The sequence below is a fragment of the Esox lucius genome, chromosome 14 (assembly GCF_011004845.1).
Source record: "Esox lucius isolate fEsoLuc1 chromosome 14, fEsoLuc1.pri, whole genome shotgun sequence".
Lineage (NCBI taxonomy): Eukaryota > Metazoa > Chordata > Actinopteri > Esociformes > Esocidae > Esox > Esox lucius.
The window spans coordinates 6,022,719-6,048,515 of NC_047582.1; the positions used below are offsets into that span (position 1 = coordinate 6,022,719).

At 44.6% G+C, this 25,797-nt stretch overlaps 1 protein-coding gene across 4 annotated transcripts in view; it reads left to right on the plus strand.

Annotated features, from left to right (window-relative positions):
* strbp (spermatid perinuclear RNA binding protein) overlaps positions 1-25,797 on the plus strand; it is a 110,726-nt gene that overhangs the window by 53,965 nt on the left and 30,964 nt on the right. For 3 of the 4 annotated variants that reach the window (XM_010877338.5, XM_010877337.4, XM_010877340.5), the window contains exons 3-5: positions 15,333-15,521; positions 23,938-24,269; positions 24,500-24,665. In XM_010877338.5, coding sequence (XP_010875640.2) covers positions 15,519-15,521; positions 23,938-24,269; positions 24,500-24,665 — 501 coding nt within the window. In that variant the 5' untranslated portion in view covers positions 15,333-15,518. Of the gene's footprint in view, positions 1-14,877; positions 14,898-15,332; positions 15,522-23,937; positions 24,270-24,499; positions 24,666-25,797 lie in introns of those variants that run through there. The other variant, XM_010877339.5, reaches the window with a different exon arrangement.

The following is a 25,797-nucleotide window of genomic DNA, read 5'->3' on the forward strand; positions in this document are numbered from 1 at the left end:
GTATGTACTGCACTGATAGGCGTGTTTGTGCAGTTAGAAAAATGCTTAATGCCATTCTGTTCTTCCTGTTCCAATTTGCTAAATATTTGTACAACTGAATCTACTCTGTAATTTATTGTTATTGATTTGTATTTGTTTTCATTGCAGGGATAGTTAATGTTAGCACGTAGTTGAAAATCCATCCTCTAAGGCCAGACCACAATCTAGGCTTTCATATAATTATGAAAAACCTTTGCTCTCTTGAGGAAATGGAATTGCTTAGATTTGTAAACAAAGTGCACATGCTTGACAGTTTTAAAAAAAAATGTGTGTTCATATCAGTTAAGCCGTTTGCATTGTTAGGAAGCAAATCGATTCATGCTGGTTTTATACCCATGAAGAAGCTGGCAACTAGGAAGCACTCAAGCTGATTCTGGAGAGATTAGTTAAGATACCAGTTTTCAGGTCTGATAATGAATGTTACGAGATGTTGGTCATTGTTAGTGAATGTGCATTAGATATTATTCTGATTTCTTGGCCGACTTGAAAGGAAGATCAGTATTAGTTGAAAACCAGAAAGGAACCAGCAAGCCTATTTCAGCTGGCCCGTGATTAGATGGGATGAATGTTGTTGTCCCTGGCTGGTTTCGATCAGCGGGAATGCAGCTTTTACCTCAGCCATGACATTTTTGCTGAAATAATTTGGACAACAGAACATTTATTAACAGAACTAAAGTGTACATAAAGATTACTGGAGATTGCTAACTAATAGCTACAGTATCCAGCCTACCTATAACGAAAACAATGACTCCAATCACTCCATGGCTGGTTTGTTTCTTTAGAAAACAATAACAGCAAAAAGGGTCACGTGATATAATTGTTCTTTTAAATATGAGATTCATGGTATTACTGAGTGGATCTATATTGTTGTGCGATGGCTGAAATGTAGAGTTGATAAATATTCCTGAGAGACAAAAATTGGAACGTCTGAGAGGAGAATCAAACTAAATATTGAATTGTAAAAAAAATTGTGGATAATCCCACAAGACCACAGGGCTTGCTGGTTTTCAGTCCACCTCTGTCTCCCAGCCATTAAATTTTTGCTGAAATAACGTGGGCAACATAACGTATTTATTAATGGAACTAATGTGTACTTTTGTATAAAGATTACTGTAGATGGTTGTCCATACAAAAACTGTGGAATAACAGTTACAATAACAGTTGAATAGCTAACCACTACACTGTGTGAACTACGAGGAAATGAAAAGCATTGTATGAGTCTCAAATCACATACTACCTTTTCAGAAAATTGTCTCAACATTAGATAATTTTTTCACGCATTAACATCACGCAAAGTTTAAACATTTCGCTAGACACCATTAAGCATTGTATTCAACTGACTAACATTTCATATTAAGTTTACTTCCACCACAAATAGCATCTATGAACTGTATGGCTTTTGCCACTGGCTGTTTTAACAGCTTATTACTCAGTAATAGGCTTACTAAACTACTTACTACTTGGAATAGTCATAAGAATTCAATTTCATAGCACAATGTTTGTTTTTCTTTCATTAATGCATGACATTGATACAATATCAATATAGGTGAATATAACCATTTCGTCAAAAGAAAGAGAGAATCGTGGAAACCCCTCTTTTACTCCACAAGGGGTTGTGATCTATAGGCTATTACCCCAAAAAGCATGCATGGATGCGCCCTTCAAAAATCCAACAGATATAGTCACAATATAACCGTTTTATTTTAGGCTTACTATAACATAGCTACTGAAGGTTGTAGCCAGCGATGTTTTTGTCTATCCTGAACACATCTTAATGCATAATTTTTAATGTTTGCAGCGATACACAAACACTGGTCGCTTGTGTGAGAGTCCGTGTCTATAACCACGACACTATTTAACAAGAGTCAGTCGCGTGCTCAGAGACATTAGCTCTTCTTGGCTGGCTCCTCTTACGTGGTCCGGCAAAAAGCAGTTTCAACTTTCAGTGACAACTTTGTGTGTGTCTTGGTTTTAGGTTTGTTAATGCTTATCTTTTTGTCATTTGGTGGAAACAGGACACATGCTGTTCTCTTCTTTACCTTGAACCTCATTCGACCACTTGAACATGAAGGAGTTTCATTAGTGCGTCTTTACTATCTGAAATGTACTTGTGTTGCAAAAAGGCAAAAATTACACTGTTGCCATTACCTTCAGCAGCCATGTGTTTAATTAGGTTTGTGTATCCTCTCATCTCTCTGTGTATCTCTCTTCCTCTCTCATCTTTCTCTCACTTCTTTGTCTCTCTCCTCCTTCTCTCTCCTTTTCTCTCCTTCTCTCTCCTCTCCTTTGACTCTCTCCTCTCCTTTGTCTCGCTCCTCTCCTTTGTCTCGCTCCTCTCCTTTGTCTCGCTCCTCTCCTTTGTCTCGCTCCTCTCCTTCTTCTCGCTCCTCTCCTTCTTCTCGCTCCTCTCCTTCTTCTCGCTCCTCTCCTTCTTCTCGCTCCTCTTCTCTCCTCTCTCCTCTCCTTCTTCTCTCTCCTCTCCTTATCTCTCCTCTCTCCTCTCCTTATCTCTCCTCTCTCCTCTCCTTCTCTCTCCTCTCTGTGTGTTTTTCTCTCCAACCTCGCTCGCTCTCTCATCAGTCAAATTCAACTTCAATTTTATGGAGACCTATTTACATTAGCAGTTGTGTGCTCATACAGATGCCCAGCCTTTATGACAAGAACAGGAAATACCAGGTGGGCTGGTGGCAGTGACAGCATGAATCATCAGGCAGCAATTTGATCTGCAACCAGGAGGTCTATGGATTGGAACAACTAGTAGTTGTCAGACTCCTACGGTTCAACAGGCCACCCCAGACCACACTTAACATTGACCCTACTACAGAGATCCGCCGTCAGTAAACACCTTATGGTTCAGATTGAGTCGGTCTCTAACATGAAATGGCAAATCAATCCACAGTAGTAGTGGAGCTTTATAGGAGAGAGCCCTGCCTCCAGCTGTTTGTTTAGACATTCTAGGTACTGTTAGGGGGCCTGCTCTTTGCGATGTTGCCTACGTGTAGGTTTGTACCACAGGACAAAACGTTTTGCTAATGTTTTCTGCACTAATGGAAGTTTTCCTATCAGGGTAACTGAAGAGAAGGGGAAAGCAATTGTCTAATCTCGAAGCAACAAGAGTGGACACAATTTTCTGCATAATGTTTTGACAGTTTTCACAATGTTCCGATCGTGAAACCTTAACAAGCTGCTCTTGAAATATACTTTGCATGTTCACCAGAAGAGAAATCCGTCACAAGTAACTCTGAGGACTTTATGTTTTTTGGGGGGGAGATTACTGTATAAACATTGAGGTTCATTGTGAGATCATCTGATAGCAAATCTTCCGACAAATATCCACAAATATAAGCACATAATATTAAGTCAATCCACACACGTTTCTGATCTCTCTCGCTCCCTGCTCTGTCAGTCTGTGCGTTGTGAATAGATGACACTTGGTCAAAGCTATTAAGTGAGTGTTTTTACATTGGCACACTCCACTACAATTATCCTTCACTCACACATTTATATTGATATCATTTCATTTGTACGGCCAGCCACCAACATGCATGTACACACACACACACACACACACTCACCACCCTAACCATTGCCTTAACGTTCACCATAAACCCTAAACCTAACCCATAAAACTACGAAATCATACGTCCGCAGATAGCCTAGCATTTAGAGTATTTGACCAGTAATTGCAAGGTTTTCAATCGGTTGGAATGAAACAATTATCCATCTCAGGCCACCCTGTTCATGCAAACCCCCAGACCGCTCGTTTTGTAGGCAAACCCTATTTGTTGTTGTAATGGCTACCAAACTACAGGTAGTCGCCGACTTATGACCGGGATACGTTCCAACCTACTGGTCAGAAGTCAATTTGGTCAGAAGTCAATTTGGTCAGAAGTCAATTTGGTTAGAAGTCAATTTGGTCAGAAGTCAATTTGGTCACAAGTCGGCCAAAGATTAATAACTTAGTATAGTAGTCATGTTTGCGTTTTCTCTTACTACGCTTGCTCGGCTTCATTTTCTAAGATTTGTTACCGTACTCTCAAATTTTATACAACAATATAAGAGTATACTTTGTTTTACAGTATTTATTATTAATTAATACATTTTATTTTTACTTTGGTCGCGAAAGTTCGTAAGTCTGCGCAGATGTAAGTCGACGACTACCTGTAGTTATAAATTTGGCTGCTGTGTTCATCTGGGAAGAAAGTAATCCACATAATGTGCTATGCCAGCTAGAAGGCTCCGGCAGGTCAAAGAATACGTCCAACATGGTAAACTTGAAATCTAATTGGTTAAAGAATATGACAATGAACAACATCGTCCCCATTTGCTTCAGCAGAGGGGATTCACTCCAAATTCTGAAGGCCTCAGGGTAGATTTTCACCCAGATTCAGCACAGGTGAAAAATCTGATTGAATATAAGCTCAGATTTATATGAGGTGCACTGGAAATAGCACAGCTGAGGGAGCGAATAGCAATTCAATTACATGAATAGATTTATGGGAACAAACTTTGTAAAATACAACTAGCATTAATGAAAATATATTATTAAATTATTAAGAAATATTTTCTCATTCAAACATGGCTAGGGCAGCATAGAAGGCCTTGCTGGCGTCTGAACAGCCTGCTACTGGTGTCTGTGTGTGTGTGTGTTTTAGCTAGTGTTTTTGACTGACCCGGTCCCTTACTGGCAAATATGTGGCTTAATGTGCAGCATTTAGCTATGTCTGTGGCAAGGGCCTTTCTCTTTTTTATTCTCTCCCTCTCTGCTCCATCTTGTCTTTTCTGCCAGTGCATTTCGCCATGCAATTGTGTGAAATGTAATCGATAGAGAAGCAGGTGGACTGTTGCTATGTGCATCTCTCAAAGGCCTGATGCACACGGGCACTGCAGTGCAAAAGTAAGAGTTGTGCCTGATGCCTGGATTATTATGGCTGGTCCAGTTCATGTCCCGGTGCTCCCGCTGGCCCGTCCACCACGGTTTCCAAACCGAATCCCTGAGCCAGCAAAGTGGAGAATCTGTCCTTCTTTCCGTGAAAAAGACCGTTAACCTCTCTTTTAAATCTGCTGAAGAACTCAAATGTATTTTTTAATTCAAGATATAACGTCAGGGATTCTGTTTTTTATCCAGTGTCCCACACTCTTGTCCTTGACCTGAAGTCAGCAGGACCAACCTTCTGCCCTTCTTCTCTCATCCACTCCTTCATTATTGGCAGTGGGGTTATGCTCTCATCGATGTGATCCATTTCCCTGGCCTCCAAAGGTACCGTCAGCACTTTGTAAACACACACACACATAAGATTGACACAATCAGTGTCAGTGACTAAAGCAGTGCTGTCTAAGATCTATACTGTATGTCTGCAGACAGATCAAGCCAGAACACTGCTCGTTATTAAACATTTTACCTATCCCCAAAACTAACCCTAACTCTAAACTCTAAAAACAAATCCCCTTTTGTAAGTTGCAAAAGGACCTTACTTTCCCAAATTGGATGACTGCCTAAAGGACCTTACTTCACCTGATTTGTCATAGTCCTTACTATTCTTGTAAGGACTAGTATCTGTATTGAGGCAGATAGGATGATACAGCAGGGCTCTTCTGTGGCTCAGTGGGACTCGCTGGCCAACGGCTCCATTCTACACCGCATAATTATGATTATCCTTCCATCTCCCATGCCCTTCCTTTGTTTAACAGAACACAGGAACACACCAGTATTCAGGCACACTGTTACTGTGGGGAATCTAGCTACTGCATTCTACCACTGCATTCTACCACTGCATTTTACCACTGCATTCTACCGCATTCCAGAACCCACCTGGGTTCTAATGAGAGGATTGGAACGTAAAAAAAAATAATAGATTTTGACTGTCAAATAATTGTATGGATTTTTTGGCAGACCAGTCCTATGAGCCAAGCTGTTCCGTGGCATTCAAAGTGTTTTTCGGTCCAGTATACTACCTTTATTTGCTGAATTAGGAAAAGTACGAGTCCAGAGTTGATCCAGCTTGGCACTGCGGTGTGACTGAAAGGCTACTACTGTACTCAATCTGCCTGGTCGATAGAGAAGTGTTAATGAGAGAAATTGTTTTGGCTGTGCGCACGCATGCGTGTGTGTGTGCATACACGTGCACGCACTTCTAAGTTCAAAAGGAGAAGTTATTATTCTTTCACTTTCTCCAGTGATTAAACAGAGTTTGTCATCACTATGTAGCTCTGGGCTCTACACCCTGCTTCAGATGACTGGTAGCCATACATAGAAGTTTGCCAACTCAACTGCCCATGAAACCATAATGCAAAAAAAATAACTGTCACATGCTACACCACTTTATCTGCCGCTCTATTGGCTACAAGCTCTAAAGCATGGTAGTGTTTTTTTAATAAGTGTGTGTGTGTGTGTGTGTAAATACACATTAATAATATATATGAAAATATTTGGTGCATGTTCTGTTTGTCATCTAACAGTGGCAGATAACAATATCCTGCGTATCTTTCTCTCTGTCCATGTCCTGAGTCTGTCCTGTTCTCAATCTGATCCCTGCAGAGAAACACAGACCAGACAGTGGTAGAATGTACTAGCAGATGTTTACATATAGAATGAATCTCTCTTCTTTAGAGCCGAGCATGGAGTGAATGTTGAGGTGGCTGCACACGCCTAGAAATACTCTTCATGAGGCCGCATCTGTCTTGCTTGGATCTTTTGTTCTGTTTGAGTTACGCGACCACCTGGAGAGTGTCTCCAAGGATCGCGAGTTCTGTGTGTGTGTGTGTGTGTGTGTGTGTGTGTGTGTGTGTGTGTGTGTGTGTGTGTGTGTGTGTGTGTGTGTGTGTGTGTGTGTGTGTGTGTGTGTGTGTGTCACGTAGCAACAGCATCCATTTTGACAGATGGTTTGGCTTCAGTGTAAACATTCGATGCAGAAAATAAAGTCACAATAACAAGAATGTACACAGAGGTTAGGATTAATATGGCCGCCGGCACACAGACAGACATTCAGAGTAGTTTGTTAGCAGTGTTGGCCTAATGGAAAATCACTAGGGTCAGGGATGATATTAAGATATCTCACAAACACTCTGTCACACCTATTCATGTCTATATTAGATGTTTCCCACCTAAGGAAGAGGTCTATTTATGAATTGGAAACCGTCCACTGTGGGAAATGGTGAGTGCTTTTTGGCCCATGGGCGCAGAAAAAAGCCTTGACTTAAAAAAATCAAGCTCAATTTATAATCTCAATGTTTCATCCAGGAATAAGCTTAAACTGTGACTGTGAAACCAGCGCTTCGAGTTCAAAGGACAGACCGCAATGTTTTGTTGCTGTTTTTAGACTTTCACAAAGCTTAATGCTCAACTTAATCTGTCAGAACCTATATCTAACCTTAACTGTGACCAAACTTTAACCCGAAACACCTACATTTAAACATTTACTAACCAGAATAATAGCGAAAGGATGTTAGAGTTCACTTTCAACCTGAATTCTCAACTATGTGACCCGGAGACGTTTAGCTCTTCCTCTAAAACATCAGATTCTGAAAGGAATAGAAACCTCTGATAGTGATAGAAATTTGTCAGACCTTGTAGGGGACACATCCCTTCACTCCTTTTCTGGCCCTTTTGTGCTGGATGCTGAGGAGACCGACATCCGACTGAAGTGGAGGAGGAGCTATGGGTTGGGAAGATGCAATACTTTTTTATTTGCATGAAACAAAAGAGAGAGTGAGTGCCCATAGTGTAAGTCTACAATGCCAAATTGAACATTTCATGATTTAATTTTGTAATGGACAATGGTGAGAGAGACTGCTGTGTGGCCAATGCACATGAGAAGTTTACAAACGGCACATCACTAGGCCGACTAACCATGTCTTGACAGGTATATGAGGAGGTAATTATTGTATGGGCTCTTTCTTTCTTGACCGGTATATCAATTATTCCGGTCTGTTGATATAAATATATTTTTATTTTATATTCTGAAGAACCCTGCCATACAGGTGAAAGACAATATGGTTATAATGCAGGAGGCACAATAACACACTTGCTGAACTAATGCGTCTGCTGCCATACATACAACCATAAATATTTTCACAGTGGAGGGAGCAGTTTGAATGACTGAAGTAGCTTGACTCAGTCGTTGTGGTCAAAAATATTGTTATCTATTGTTTTCTTAGCTACTGATATAGAGGCCTATTTCTGTTATTTTTAGGGGATATTCCTAATGTGATGCCACCTTGTGGATGTTAGCTGAATTACAGCAACAGTGTATTCAAACTCACACCTGCACTTGTTTTACTTTCACCTTTGGTCATCCTTACAAACTGTTATTGCCCCTTTCAGATGATTTTCTATGATATTTTTGGCATTTTGATTGTGTGGATTAGCAACCTGATAAGCTACACACCCATATGTCTACTGTATAGATGACCAACACATTTCTCCAGTCTTTGGCAATACATTTTCCCAACAGAAACCCACAAAGACAAGTGGTATTCAGATATTATACCCAACCTGCAATGTAAATATAAAAACCCAGATTAGTTTAACATTTGAAAATCATTCAGTTCCCAAAGCAACCTCTGTATCCTTTGTAAATATCCACATCCATTAACACTATGTAGGGGCCTGGTCAACTGTCCAATACTGAGTCAACCATGAATTCAATACTGTAAAACAGAACTCTGGAGGGGAATGTAAGTCCATCTGTCAAAACGCTGTAGCTAAACCAAACGTGGAGCTGACAACAGGACAATGATCCAGAACGCACAAGCAAAGTTACTACAGAATGGCGTATAAAGAAGAAATGGAGAGTTATGGAATGGCTGAGTCAAAGCCCAAACCTTTGTCAATGAATGTGGTTTGAATTTAATTCTGATAATTTATCTTATTATTTTAAGTATTAAAATGTTGAAAAAAATTACTTACCATGGGGTGTGCTTGCTTTTTCACATGACTGGTGTACAACCAAAATTGAATCCTCTTGCCTATATAGTGCATCTTTGACCCCCTATGCCATGGTCAGATATATACTATCGAGGGAATAGGTTTTCATTTGGGATGCAGCCCTGGTATGACATCTTTTTCAAAGGGGAGATTGTTTTCAGGGTTGGCTGCTTAATTGGCTCTTGGGGCCCCCTCAATAAATAGTTCTAAAATTCCCCTCATGTCATAGCTAACTGCATTCCTAACAGCACCTGAAGTCCCTAGATAGTACCCTACTGTTGACCAGGCCAGTCTGGCTCTGGATGAAGGTCATGCACTACTTGAAACAGGGGTGGGCAAGAGGTTCAGAGGTTACTATGTTTTTATTGAAATATGGCACGTGACTATATATAAAATATAGTATTTTTGGTGTGCAAAAGGAGGAATTTAGCTAAAGAAGTTTAATTTAGGAAGTCTTATTAGTATTCCTGCTAAAAAAATGAGACATTGATTGTTTTTCAATATTATAATGATCTGAAATAATTCGCTCTTTGAGCTTAACTGTGGTCACTTTGCATTAATGATTTAGTTTTTTATGAATAAAAGACTTATGCAGCTAATTCATTTAGCCTAATCACTCTGTTTGGTAGTAAGGATTTCACTTGTCCAGTTGGCCAAGCACAGTCTACATTCTCCTTGTCGCAATATTTTAGTTTTAACTGGTCCTGGACAAGCGCTAATGTCAAGCCCTGCAGCTGATCTGATGCTATTTTCCTGAGCAAGGAAAAACTCTAAATGTTATCACCTTTCCTCCCCTCGCAGTTGGAGGAAACTGGGGTGTCTTGAAGGATGCTGAATATTCATGAAATTGAGTTGCTTTGCAGATAGGCAGAGAAAGGGGGAAGCAGTGGGGGATTGTTTCCGTTGTTCGTATCGACGTGGTTTCTCTCACTCCGTGATCTCATTCCACTAATGAGAAACCAGCAGTTGGGTATTTTGGTTGGTGTGTGCTTAGCATCAGTCAGTCAGGCTGATCCCAAGGCCTCTGCATGCCCTCCTGAGAGAAACACAATCAGCTGGAGAAACACAACAATTATAACGAAGTGAAAGTGGAAACGGGGGAGCCTGAAGAGGAAGATGGGGACTGGGATCATTTAGACTGGAGTAATTGCCTTCAGTTTTAACTGCACAGTTCTTTACTATAAGCATTTGGACCTTGATCTGAAATAGCTGGTGGTTCTGCTACTCGTTTCAGGATGGGGTGCAACCGGTCGAGTGCAAGGTCTGTCAGGAGTGACTGAAGTGGATTTGCGGTGTTTTACTGTTTACATACATACCCCAGGATCTAGGCTATGTTGGTTTTGCTAGGTTGTGCATGGCTGTGGGCTCCCAGGATTTGGAGTTTTTAGCAGAAGCTTATCTTCTTGGGGTCCAAACATAAATCAAAACACAGTGTAATAAAATCCATAATTAATTACTTTTTAATACATAATATAACACATTATGCATTAAACAAGACAACACTATCTGTGTTCATTGAAGGGAAGACAGCGCTGTGTTTGTAAATGTTTTACACCACATTAGTAAGGTTGAATGCCTTTCACTTTTGAAACTGTACTCATATATGAAAAAAATATGAGTACAGTTTTTAACAATATGTCATGTAGTATTTTTTAGATAACATTGCAGAATTATGTTTGCTCAAGTTAGCTGTATCCACGCCATAAGCCAGACATTTTTCATTTGAAGAGTCAATATTTTTTTAAATGGGGAATATATTTCCCTGTCACTTAAATTCCATTTTTATCACTCTCCCCTGTCTACATCAGACATTGTGAGTAACGTTTAAACCACTGAATTGCATAAATCAATGTAGTTTGCAATAAAACAGGAAATAGCTGTACCTGTTGCATCGGAGACTAAGCGCCTTGATAATATGGTAAGGTGAGGTTCCTGGCAACCCTAAAGGCCCGGTTAAAGATGGGTCACGCTGGGCCCCAGTAACCTCATGGTGAGGGAGGGAAGTTGTGGCTCCATGGTGGACCTACTGTAATGATGGGTACATCCTCACTGATTACCCCAGAGGACAGCACCACCACCGGCTGATGAAAGGAACAGAGTGGGAAACAGGGAATGGGGGGTGTATTGGGAGTGTCTGTAATTAGGTTATTCGCTTGGAGCCCTGAATTACAGGGGGGGCAAACAGAAAGAAGAACTCCTTAACTACTCACAGAGAAAGCATGACATTTCATACGACTTGCTGTAAATTAGTGTTATAGCAGGATGTTCTTGTGACAGATCCTGCCATGACACTAAATTCTAATAGTAGCTGATCGTTGTACAGTATCTTCAGATCTCTCTTTCAGTATCCATTCAGAACAAAAATCGTCATTTTGTCAATAATCAGGTTTTCAGAGCAGGAAAAGAGGCCTAACAATTATTCTGCTTCGTTCACTGAGTATTCTGTTGTTGTGCTGAGAGGAGTGTGTTGGGCCACATTTAAGTGGCAATAAGAAGTGTGTGTGTGTTTCTGGTGTACCATTGTTTGCATGGCAATGCCCTGTTTGCTAGCGCTCATTGCCCTCCAGCTGGTTTGGAGTCTGGCTTCCATGTTCCTCTCAGTCAGGTGAGCCTGTGATGGTTTTTCCGTGGTGGGAGTGACGCCTGAGGCACTGTTCACAGAGCCAGCTGAGCACAGGCTGACAGTTCCTTCTCTCACTAGTTGTCTGTGTCTTGCTCTGTCCCTCTCTCTTTCTCCGCCATTGCATCAGTCACTCCCGCACACACTTCATCCCCCATTGGTCTTTCTTTAATTTCTCTTTCTGTCTTTTTTTTGTTTTTACGTTCTAGTCATTAATCAGAGGAGTGCAGCTTGGGAGCTTCAGCCGCCACCACCTCTTCATTCCTTTGTAATGATCGTCTCCTGGAGGGCCAGAGGGGGGATGGTGGCGAGGGGGCTACGGGGGGTGGGATGGAGGAAATGAGCCCGGGGACCGCAGGGCCTGGTGTGTAGGTGTGGTTGGCTGCAGCGTGACTGAGAGGAGACGAGCGTAGGGGAAGTCAGGGTGGTGGAAGAGAGAGGGGGATGCATGGGAGACGCCAAGGTGGCAGACAAACGGCTGGAGGAGGGCAGCAGAGTGCTTTCTCACCTGAGAAGCCGGTTGGTCAGGGGGTATCTTGTCTTGTTCAAACCCTCGCCGTGTAGTGGCATAGCTGTTCCCTGTGTCAAGTCTTGTCCGGGGTTAAAGACAGCTTCACACATCACCGCGCATGTTCATGGGTCCCCTCTTCCCTCAGTCTCCCTCCCAGCACCCTAGCCCTGCTCAGTCTCCCTCCCAGCACCCTAGCCCTGCTCAGTCTCCCTCCCAGCACCCTAGCCCTGCTCAGTCTCCCTCCCAGCACCCTAGCCCTGCTCAGTCTCCCTCCCAGCACCCTAGCCCTGCTCAGTCTCCCTCCCAGCACCCTAGCACTGCTCAGTCTCCCTCCCAGCACCCTAGCCCTGCTCAGTCTCCCTCCCAGCACCCTAGCCCTGCTCAGTCTCCCTCCCAGCACCCTAGCCCTGCTCAGTCTCCCTCCCAGCACCCTAGCCCTGCTCAGTCTCCCTCCCAGCACCCTAGCCCTGCTCAGTCTCTCCCTCCCAGCACCCTAGCCCTGCTCAGTCTCTCCCTCCCAGCACCCTAGCCCTGCTCAGTCTCTCCCTCCCAGCACCCTAGCCCTGCTCAGTCTCTCCCTCTGGAAAGAAATGGACGCCCTTCCAGGAGGCTCTCTTCAGCCCTGGCCTGTATGCCGGCTGGCCTTGTGGGACGGTGAATGGAGCGTGAGGCCCGCACAAACAAATCACTCCGGTGCCTTGGGCTCCATTGACCAGAACTTGACGTGATGAAGCAGCCTGACAGACTTTAACATAGTGTTCTGTTCTGAGGGGTTTTGCTGTGTCATCTCTGTTGGCTGTTAAGAGGGTTGTTTTGGATAACCGGGTGTCTAATTGGCCTGCTGCAACAGCCCTCTCATTAGTTTCAAGCTATACAGCTAACTGTACATTAATGGGATTCAATGGGCTCAATGTGCAGGACACATAGGGAGTGATTAGCACTTGCCTCTTGGCTGGTGTTTGCTGCCAGCACTGTTGAGTCAAGTGTGTGGTTGTGCTTCTTTGCGTGTGTGTGTGCACCTTGTGAACCAGCGCGTGTTAAGATGATTAGCTTGTACAGAGCAGAGGAACACTGATAGAGATGCTTCTCATAGAACGGCCTGCGTGTGTTGCACTGCAGTCTGCTGCACACAAACCAGGGCAAGGAAAGCCCCTAAATGGTCCTCCTCATTTCTGACATGGTGAACAGCTGGCCCTGGCAAGCGACCAGCTACATGCCAATCCTAAGCCGCTCCATGTGTGTGTGTTAATGAAGGAAAAAGACTGGGTGAAGGGACGAGAGAGGGAGAGGACTTGTCAATAGCACAGTGTGACTTGTTGGTCCCTCAGTCAATTCCCCCTCAGACAGAGGCTGGCTGGTCGCCCTTTGATGGCTGCGTGGTTTTCGTCCATCTTGGAGGAGTAATTTCCATGGTTAAGTGGCTGTCACCCAGTTCATTTTCCTGCAATCTGTGGGCCTAATGAGTTCACTACAGGCAGCCGAAGACAGAGCAGGACTGACTGCCTGCTGTCTCCGGCACAAGTAAGAGAGGGACCATTTACATTACATTCACAGGCAGACAGAGAGGCATACGCAGGCACACAAAGATGCGTGTGCACACACCCGCGCACACACACAAACACACACTTCTCTGGCTGGTAACTGGTACTTCTAGCGAGAGTCTAAATATTTTACACGTCTGACTCTGGGGAACATGTCAGCGAATTCTTCTCTCACTTCAGTGAGTTCTTTCTGGATCACAGTTGGGACAGGAAGGAACAACAATGGCTTCATCACTGCACAGCCCCCCTGAAATGTAGAAATGTCATAATAGCAGTTTGCCTGTCTTTCACCCTCCTGATGGTCTGGTTTTTGCCACACCGGTGGGCATTCCTGACATTTACATAACTGCCTTTGTCATACGAACCGGATCGGTGAGTTTCAAGAACAGGTAAAGTGATTCTGAACTTCCAACTGAAAGTTGATGTTGTCACCTGCATTCCCATCCCCCGCTGTTGTGCTGTCTCACTTCCTGGTCCCACTTCCTGGTTCCATTTTGCAGGCTTGCCAGACTGCATTCCTTGTTGACTTTCACCACCGCCTCTGCAGCCGTTGTTTTGTAACCAGAGGTTACGATGTGTGTTCCCCTCCGACACTCCTGTCCTCATGGGCACCTCTCCCCCTGCTGCCCAATTTAATTCCCCGGGATGGAGATTGTCTTCCAGGGAAACCACTTTAAGAGCAGGTCCGGATTAACGCAGATGACCAGCAGGATTAAGAGGTCAACCATAATCTGGACCGGCTCCTCTCGCTAAGCTGTGATACATAGATGCTGAACGATGATTAGGATGAATATGAATTAATATTCCGCCAGGGCTAAATTCTTTCACTGGCGGGGCGACGGAGCAGATGAAGTGAGCCAGAGGATAGGAAAGCTGACAGACAGGAAGGGCTCCAGTGGGCAGTGGAATAATTTTGATGAGATAAATCACTGAAACTGGGGCAGTGTTTTTATTTTTTATTTTAATGAAAGTATGTGTCTGGCGTGTGTGCGTGCATGTGCATGCGTGCACACGCTCGCACGCACACACGCTCGTGCGCACGCATGCACATGCGCGCACACGCCAGACACATACTTTCACGTGTGTGCGCGCATCTCAGCTTATAAAAACAAGCGTTGCATCAGTGGTTTCTCAGCAGCGCTCCTCCCATATCATGAAATATGAATAAGAGCCAACTGTCTAGTCTTCAGCTTAGCCATGCTCTCTCATCTCCTCCTCTCTTCAGACGCAGACAAAGACTAGGCCCTTACCCCTGCTGAGGTGTGTGTGTGTGTGTGTCTATGTTTGTGTATCTTTATGTCTGTGTGTGTGTGTGTGTCTATGTATGTGTATGTCTGTATGAGTGTGTGCGCGCACGTGTGTCTGTATGTGTTTGCGCGCGCACATACAGTCATAGTCTTGGCTCAGTAAAGGTGACGTGGAGATGCCACCCAGCCAGGGGGTGTGGGACGTGGGGGCTTTTACCATGGCTGTAGCCTGGCAGTGGGGAAGGGATTTTGGGTGTGGTGGAGGCGGATCATTAAGGAGGGTTTTGGTATGAAGTGTCCTGCTTCTGATTCTCTGGCTTGTGCATCTGACTGATCAGTCTTTCCCTTTGTCCCCTTCTCTTTATCTTTCCCTCCCTCTTTCTTCACTCCCTCTTTCTCTCTTTACGTATCTCTCTCACCCTCCCTCCCTCTCTCTCCGTTCCTCCAGGTGAGACAGAGATAGCCAGGTGAGGTGTGGGGGGGTGTCGTCAGAGGGGAGCGTATGAGGAGTCCGAGAGCAGAAAAGATCCCTGACCTGTCCTGACAACGCACAGCCGCCGGAGCAACACATCCCGGCAACGCATCCCGGGCCGCACAGGGAGACAGACGAGGAGCCCCCACTCCTCCTGCAGGCATGGTAAGTGTGTGTGTGTGTGTGTGTGTGTGTGTGTGTGTGTGTCTCTCTCTGCTGGTGCCAGAGCTTTCTGTCAGAGTGTAGGATGAGTGAAGTGTATGATGTTAATCTATACTCGCCGACAGTAAAAGCTGTCGATTTTAACGATGGCAAACGGCTCAATACAGTTCTTGTTCAGTAGAGCACACGCTGGGAAAGCCTGGTGAATATCTTCAGCATGGATGCCTATTTAAATATTTATGTCTTTATTTAACACATCGCATTTAACCAGGAAGGTCAATTAAGGACACACTGTCATTTAGCACAACCGCCTGGTAAAAGGCCACCATATAATGTCACTAGGTGGTGATTATAATGTCAAGACGGGGGCTTCCAAAACAACAGTGGCACAGTGTGTAGCCACACCCTGGGCATGACCATCTCCATCATATGCACCAAAGGACATTTCTGCCCAGTTCTACACATTGGACCTTTGGGTAAGATCGGAATCGGCCATTTTTAAAGTGTTGGCTACTATTCTAACTCAGCATTAGGTTGAGGCCGGCTGAAAATTGATCTGAGGCCGCAGAAGGGATGCTTCTAGAACTGGGCCGTGATAGGTCAATCTGATGAAAGCGGCGCACTGGTGAGACACTGCAGTGCAGATCGGTGTGTGGCAATGAGAGGTCTACCTGATGATGTAGCATAACAGAGCAACACCAGAGCCAGATGGGGGGAGAGTTGGCGGAGGGGGAGACCGAGGGAGTGAGGATGGGTAGAGAAACATCAGAGGCAAGGGAGGAAGAGGGAGAAAAAGATAAGGCCATGGAGGAAAAGAGGACTGAGAAAGAGAGGACTGAGAAAGAGAGGACTGAGAAAGAGAGGACTGAGAAAGAGAGGACTGAGAAAGAGAGGACTGAGAAAGAGAGGACTGAGAAAGAGAGGACTATAGAGCCAGATCGAGGAAGAGAGAAAGGTGAAAAGAGAGATCTGGGATTGATCAATGGGCCTTACCCCTGACTCTGGAACTAAGCCTCAGGGGAGCGCAGGCAGCACCATGAATTATTAAAACCTACGGGGTCATAAATAACCCTGGATAATTAGGGCTGTGCTAACGCTAGCCAGGAACGCTAGTTTCCTGGTCCGGGAAGGAAATGCAGACAAGCTGCTGACTGGGGCGAGGCTGGAGAGAGGAGAAAGCTGGGGTGACCTTGGAGCTCAAACCCTCTGCTCCGCACAGCCCAACGCTTCGCTTTCACATTGTCTTTTCGTTGTATTTTTGCCTCTGTGTACACACACAGCGCTCACACAAACACACACACACACACACACACATATACACACAAACACAATCCTAGCTTCTCTATTAGAGGTTGACACAGGAGTGAAATTGAATTCCTGTCTTGTCCTGTCATTTCTTTTTCTGTACTGTCCTGATCCCACAACCCCCGACAACTAACGTGTCCTGCCCTAATGAAAGTCTCCCTGCTCTGTTCTGTGTTCATTTTTAGCTCACAGAAATCGGAAATAACTTTGTTAGCTCCATCTCTTTGCCTGAAACCCCAATTCCTCGCTGCACTTCCAAAGCATCAGCCTCCCTTTTGGGCTTTTCTCAAGATGAGCTGTTAGCTTGCGTTAGCTGGCTCCTTCTCATTTGCTAGTTGATAACCAAAATTCATATAACACATCAGCCAGTGTTAATACTGATGTTTAGTCATTTCTGTATCTGTGTCCCCTATCATTAATTAGATTAAATAGTGCTTCCAATTTCACCAAATGTAGACTAAATCATACAAAAATATTTTTTTGTATTTTAATAACAAAAGGATATAAATATGGTAAATAAGGTATTAGACTTCAAAGAAAATGCCAAAGAGAAAATTATAACAATACAAGATTTTAAATATTTTAAAGAAATTAAATATTTAAAATAACTTAAATATTATATACAGTACCAGTCAAAAGTTCAGACACCTACTAAAGAGTATTTCTTTAATTTTTTAAGGGAATGCTAAGAGTGTGCAAAGCTGCATCAAAGCAAAGTGTGGTTACTTTGAAGAATCTACATTATGAAATGGATTAACACTGTGTAACACTTTTTTAGAAATGTGTTATTTCACAGTCTTGATTTCTACACTTTAATTCTACATGTGGAAAATAGGTAATCTAAAGGAATACCCTTAAATTAGTAGGGGTCCAAACGTGGTACTGTTTATTACAAAAAATACTACAGCATTGGATGCCTATTCAGACATAATTACCTCCCAGACGATTATAAAATGTTTGCCTATGATCGCCCAACAGATTCCTGGACGATATTGGTGCATCCCTATTTAATTTATAGAAATCGAAGACTCAAACATGTGTAACTGTTGGGAGATTGAGGGGCAGGGTGAAAGGACGTTCTGAACAGTATGTCCTATTAAAACCACTTAAAACACAAATGTAACCGTACTGCCCCTTTCTGTGGTCTGTTGATTCTTGTCCTGTACTAGATCTTCTCTCCTGTTCCTAGCCTGCCCGAATCTCACAGGATCCGTGGGGTCTTGTTTCTGTGTAAACCTCTGGCATTCCAGGGATGCAGCAGGACCCTGTTATAAACCTTTGTTCCGTGTCAGCTTTGCTCTACCCAGGTAGTCAGTTAAATGTCAGACCATGCAAAGTCAGTGACTCTCCTTAATCATTCTCTGAAGCCATAAGCCTTTATAGCAGACCATAAACGTTCACACTGAACACGATCACATTACCCCGAGCCAAAATGAGTAGCATTTCCTGGGCCCATATTGTGAAACCTCTAAAAGGACGGATCTAGGAACTGGTGTCTTATTATGATTTGAGACATAAGCAATCCTATATTAAACCTGTTATTTTGTTATTAGTGGATGTTGTAGTTCTGAAACATTCATGTTTTTATTAAGGTGGGGATGGGTATTGTAGTGTTAATAACAGTAGTAAAATGGCAGGTAGTATTAGATGTGTGTTTTGTGTGTGTTTGTTTACAGGATCCTTTATTAAATCTCTCTTCACCAACTTTATGGTGTTTGACGCCACTGAGGCTAAGTAATTGGAAAAAGGATCTGGTTTTCCATCCATGCTAGTGTGGGTAACGTGTTTGTGTGTTGCTCTTGCACACAAGCGTGTCTGTGGTAATTTGAAAAGACTGTAAGAAATAAATAAAAAAATCAACCTTAAATGGGGCCATCTTTTGTGCAGGAGCTGCCAAGCGTAGTGCTGATAAATCACCGGATGAATTTTTTATGCCATCTGCTCGGGGCTGGTCATATTCTTCTTCTCTCCCCGCCATGTCACTGCCCTTCTACGGCCCTGGACTGTACATACATCACGTCTCTCGCAGTGCGCTCAACGCCCCCTGTGGCCGCACAGCACGGAAACACTCCAAGCAGACATGACACACGCGCAGCCCAACTTCATACACACCTCTGGACTTAACATTCGCTACACACTGAACAGCTTGGGTGTTTTCCCCTGCAGAGCAGAACAACATTAATGGAGCTTATGTGGGCATATTAGGATGTTTATTTTTTAATGGTCGAATCACCTTTTTGTAATTGAAAACAAATAGTAATTAATTCCGTAGTAGAACACATCCCATTTATTCCACTAATTTTAATTTAGCAGTGGCTAAACTGTCACTGGTGTTTGTAATGGCAGTGTAAAGAAGCTGAACCACACAGTAGATACAGTACATTTCTCCTAGCTCATAGACTGTTTCCAGGCTAAAAGACAATCTAACATTAAGTTACAAAAATTAAAAGAAAGGATTAAGGTGTAAAAATATAAAAAAAATACAAATAAATCTCCCCACCAACATAGTAAAACACAGTTGTGTGCATGTGCGTGCGCGGTGCATGCCTTGCGTGCTACCAGAACAGTAAGTGGTTAGCTACCACTCGAGAGCTTTGAATACAGAACATGTTATTATTGGTGAGGGCAGGAAGCACATTCACTACACAGCAGAGCTCTACATTTATTACGTGGTCTATGTTTTAGTAATGTGGCTGCCGTCAGACACATCGGGGCAGTACATGTCTGGTGTAATATGTGTGGCTTTAATCTACACGTGGGGGGGGCGAAAGTAAATACAGCTCTCTTGTAGCTGGCACGTGTACATACAAACCACTACCAACAGCAGCATGCTCGCTCTGCAGTGTAAACATTAAATAGCCAATACTCCTATCTCCTTACATACAAAACTGAATTTAGGGATGCACCAACAGCAACAATTCAGAGTACTAGACTTTGAGTGTCTTCTGATCCGATACTTAGTTTTGTTAACGTGTTATTATTGTGATAATTCTTGTACTTGACTGAATTGTATGTCATTCAACTTTTTATTAAGGACAGAAGTGGAACTTACTGTAGAAGCCAACGAGCCGTCACTGGGCGAGATGTTAGAATGGGTACATGTTAAACCTGCCCCTACCATTTAACACAAAAGGTATATTGTACCTGTGTATGTACCACAATCTGATGTTCCCCAATTCAGTTTTCACTGTGACAGTACTTTTTTAAACGTAGGTAACTGTAATTTCAATGTAAGTTCTATCAAACTGCATTACTGAGGGAAGATCAGTGTAACCCTCTGGCTCAACCCTGCTCACCTTAATGAGAAAGTTGTATGCATAGAGTCCAAGAATTATGTCTAGCGATTAATGAGCTTAGACAAATATATTATTGATATTCATTGTTAATTCCTTGTAAATACAAAACTCCTATCACAATTACACCCTGATTTCAATAGTTAAATAAATCGCCATCACTCCCTTGAATATAAAACGATCACCATCCGTCACTGCTTACAGTTCTGCTGATGTCCTAAAACACACTGTGAAATTGGTGGTTTTTGTTTTGACTGTACAACAGCAGTGTGTGTACCTGTGGGCAGTTACAATGAATCCATCTTTAGTTTTCTGTAATCAAAATAAAAGTAACTACTGAGCTAGGACGAGATTTGGGGTTTTCCATTAGTCTCATTCAGGGGTTATCATTGTGTCCAGTGTATCATAATGACCCCGTCCATGGAAAAGGTCTGGGGAGCTGACACATTTGGTGCCCAGGGAGCAATTAGTATGTCCTTTAGCATTCTGTCCAAGGCATCACAAATAGCCATAATCATGTGCTCTAAATGTAGCTGCATTTATTCTTGCGGATCAGGGGAAGTTTTGCCTTTGTGGTGCCTAGTAGATTCATTTGTTTTCTGTGAGTTAACAATCTAATGTACTTTACACACATGTGGGTTGTTTTTGAGATCAGACTCACAGGCTGATGCCACTCCAACACCCCGGCCCCCCCGCCCGGGAAAGGTGTTTTTACAGTGGTCCCCAGTGTGCTGTAAACCCCAGTGGAGTGTGTGTGTGTGTGTGTGTGTGTGTAAGTAGTTGACAGTGCATCCGGACTTGAGTGGTGAGGTTTCGTAGAGGACTATTATTTCAACGCTGTGTTTAAAAGGTCATTAAAGATGTCTTCTGAGGAGGATATGTGGTTGAGAATATTAATGTACGCTGTGTTTGTGGAGACCATTCCAAGTGTTTAAAACGTTATTTCAACTGAGCAAAACCAGCTATTTCTCCAGTCTCTGGTTGGGCTCTCTTTAGGCTGATAGTGATATGATTTCCTATGTGTTAATATCAGCGTTTGATTTGATCGATGTCTCAGAAACATATTGCAGGAGGGACCTCTGGAATGCTTTCCAGAGGGATGGGGTGGAATAGAGAATGTTAGTGGTGTGCCAAATTGTGTGTGTGAGATAGCAAGGTGTGAAGAACACACTGTGTTACCAGACTATATTTGTGTGTCACTGGAAGGTAGCCAAACAGTATCTCCCACTGGTGTCTTTCAGAGCCCCCATGCTGCTCCCACTACTCATTCCCTACGTTACCACGTCCCTGGTTGTGAGTAAAACCACCTACAGCACCATGAAAGCCCAGAATCCAATCACCGGGCCAGCCTAATCTACTAGGAATGAATGGAGCTGTTAGATTTGGAAAGAGCGCAGATTTAGAAGGCCTATGTGACAGTGGGCTCCCCCGCTTACCTTTAGGGTCTTTTGAGGGGCCGCGTGACAGCCCGCCAGGCCCGGTTCCTGCAGCTCGTCGGTCACATTTGAAACGCCTCATAAACTGGGAGCCTGTTACTGTATTGAGTGGGAAGACACACACAAACACACACCATGGTGTAATATTACTGTACTGTGACATGTAGGGAGGTATAAATAGAGACTAATGGAAGTGCAGGATTATTGACTTCACCTGTACATACTGCAACACGCTGTTGGAGTTTCACACACACACACCCTGTGCTCTCAAACACACACACACACACACCCTGTGCTCTCAAACACACACACACACACCCTGTGCTCTCAAACACACACCCACTATGCTCCCAAACACACACACACACACACCCGCTATGCTCCCAAACACACACCCACACACCCACTATGCTCCCAAACACACACACACCTGCTATGCTCCCAAACACACACACACCCGCTATGCTCCCAAACACACACACACACACACCCGCTATGCTCCCAAACACACACACACACACACCCGCTATGCTCCCAAACACACACACACACACACACACCCACTATGCTCCCAAACACACACACACCCGCTATGCTCCCAAACACACACACACCCGCTATGCTCCCAAACACACACACACCCGCTATGCTCCCAAACACACACACACACACCCACTATGCTCCCAAACACACACACACCCGCTATGCTCCCAAACACACACACACCCGCTATGCTCCCAAACACACACACACACACACACACACACACACACACCAGCTATGCTCCCAAACACACACACACACACACACACACACACCCGCTATGCTCCCAAACACACACACACCCGCTATGCTCCCAAACACACACACACACACACACACACACACACCAGCTATGCTCCCAAACACACACACACACACACACACACACACCTACTATGCTCCCAAACACACACACACACACCCGCTATGCTCCCAAACACACACACACACACCCGCTATGCTCACAGAGACACACACACACACTCTATGCTACCAAACAACGCCGGAATGAAAGAGTAACCATGTTCCTCCTGATTGGAACAACAACAACTAAATAAATCTGTTGACCTTCCTTGGTGTTTCTCTTCCAGCTACGCCCGCTGGAAAATGTCAGCATGGAAATGAGTGTTCTGTAGCCGTTCACTAAATGGCTAGTCGTATTTTGCAGAGGCAGCGATCCTAGGTGATCGATTGCATGAGTCATGTCACTCTGTGCCTAGTCCGCTGCTAATCTGAAGGTCAAGAGAGAGGTCAAGTGTATGGGGTGAGGACTATAACATAAAACATGCATACAGGACTCTGATAAGGACAACGGCACTGTGTGGCCGATTAATACTGAATTGAAGTGACAGGCTGTCAATGTTCTGAGATAAGCTATCAAGCATGTTACGCTCGGCTTGTCAGCCTTGTTAGGCTACATCAAATGGCTCGACCGGAGTGGATCCTGATAAGGGTTCAATGCGAGGAGCCAACAAGCTCTGATTTTATTCTCCGACGTGTGTCGGTAGATATGAATTTGAATAGAATAGTTCCACCAGAAAGGCCTCCTCCGTATCCACTTCATTTCACTCCTTCCAGGGGACAGGTTGCCTGGTTGAAATAGGTGAGTGTCCCAGGGGAGAAGGCTTGCACTCCGCTTGATTGAGTGGGGTTTGTCAGGGTGGAGGGGGGGGCTGTCATTGGCCTCGAATTGATGTCCCGCCCATAAGGATGACACATGTTCTGGAAAAACACACACGCGCTCACTCTGAACCACTGAAGGGTTGACAGGCGTTTTAATACTAGCTGCCTCCCCGGCCCGGTGTCATAGGGCCGTTCACTCTGACAGGGGTGCTGAAAAGTGCGCACTTATGCGTTAGTGAAAACGGAATTAAAGTGGAGTCAGTGGAGGCTTGTCCATAGTGTGCAGAGAGAGTAGCACAGGACAGGGTACAGACAGACACACACACACACACTGTGGTATATAGATGAACCCAGGACATGGCAGGCTGAGAATGGAAGGGAGCAGACTGGGCTGTTAGAGGATATGTTACCCGGGCAGACGTTTGTTTGGCCATCAGGAGAAGCCGAGGTGAGTTTGATTGATTAGACTGTAATCCACAGCTGAATGCTTGTCCACAGAGGTGCCCTTGGATGAAACGGGCCGTTATCAAGTAGCCTAGTGGATTCAGGCAGTGTGTGTGTGTGTGCGTGTGTATGTTTGTGCGTGTGCGCACGCGCAGGCCTGGTAGATTGCTGTGAGCTCAGTGTTTTGCGCATGAGTGTGTTCCTTACTCTTCGTCCTTCCTGTCTCTCTCCCTCCCTCACACACTCTGTCTCTTGCTGTCCCTTTCCACCCTACAGAGGTCCTTCCGTTCGTTCGGTAACGATGACCGTCACGTCATGGCCAAACACTCCACCATCTACCCGTCATCGTCGGAGCTGGAGGCCGTCCAGACCCTGGTGTCCACCGTCGAGGGAGCCCTTAAACACGTCTCCGATTGGATAGACCAGAGCACTACCGACCAACTGGTGGGCAGCAGCTGCCAGACGGAAGCAGTCGCCGGCCAGATGGACATCCAGCCCGACACCACAGAACGCACCATGACCGAGGACGGTAGTGTCGACCAGGACGACGACCCGAACGACGACGACGTTAGTCCCAGTCCTGATGACTCCACAGACAGCAGCAGCCGGTGGGTTCCGGTTCTGATGCATGTTGGGATATTGGGTGTTGCCTTCAGACCACCGGTTAAGACGGAAATGTTCACCATCCGTCATATTTTTATGACCTGATTTTATAATAATAATCAGTGTTTGATTCCTTCAATGAGTTCAGTGTGTCAGTAGTCAAGGGAAATTGCAAAGCCCAGTCAGCCTGCTAAAGTGCGGCGCGTCACCCTGGCTTTGTGCATCTGGTCCTCAGGGAGCCAAGTGGAGGCGTGCTGTGTGGGGTGATGAGGATCGGCCTGGTCGCTAAAGGCCTCCTCATCAAGCAGGACATGGACCTGGAGCTGGTCCTCATGTGCAGAGAGAAGCCCACAGAGACGCTGCTGTGCATGGTCTGTGACAACCTGCCTCAACAGATACAGGTAGGAGACATGACACACCAACTTCTCTCTAACACGCCCCCCAGGGCTTCAAGCCCAGAACCAGTCGCTGCGGCAGCTACTTAAATGCCCGCGTGCGGTCGGTTTTGCTAGGTGGGGTTTTGCAGCACAAATGTACCCCACTTTCTGCCTGCTTTGCAGAAGTCAGAATCAGCCCCACTTCCCCCGTGGCCATCCCATGACAGCGCTGTCCGGGTGGGGCTAAGTAGGCTACTGGATGCCGTGGAGAGGGCAGCAACAGTCAGGAGAAAAGACACGCTTCTATTTATACACTGCTACCTACCGTGTGTCATTAATATAGGACTGTCAGCCAGGAGGTTTCCTAATTAATGAAAAACACACACGGCAGCAACGGAATACAGGCACACACGGCCACGAGTGATTGCAACGGAAAATATGCCAGCTAGCAGGAAGGGAAAACACACTCCACAGAGTGAAGTGACAATGTCCTGCCTGGTAAAGAGACAGTGTGTCCTCTGGTAATAGTGTCTTAGTCAGAGATCCCAGGACAATGTCCTGCCTGGTAAAGAGACAGCGTGTCCTCTGGTAATAGTGTCTTAGTCAGAGATCCCAGGACAATGTCCTGCCTGGTAAAGAGACAGCGTGTCCTCTGGTAATAGTGTCTTAGTCAGAGATCCCAGGACAATGTCCTGCCTGGTAAAGAGACAGCGTGTCCTCTGGTAATAGTGTCTTAGTCAGAGATCCCAGGGCTTTAGATCACATGTTAATGGGATGCAGATTGGTCCTGTGTGGCCGCACAGTTAAACAGCCACCTCGTATGTCAGCATTTGCCTCGCGCCGAACACACTCTGGCTACGGATTTAGAAATACTGTGCGTGCGGGCGGATGTCTGTCCGACTGAGCGGGGCTGACACTAAAATTCATCATCTCATCTTAAGCCGGATCACGGGGGTCACGGGTAATTGATTTCCCTTTGTATGAGGAGGGAATTAATAAAAAGGTCTGACACACACACATGCTCAGAAAGGACATTCACATTGTAATTTTGTGGTCTAAATTAATACAGGGATTATAGTAACAGAACCAGCTTTCAGCCTGCACAACAACATTGTTTTCAATCAGCAATTTCTTTAAAATCTTTTTTTTTTTTGCT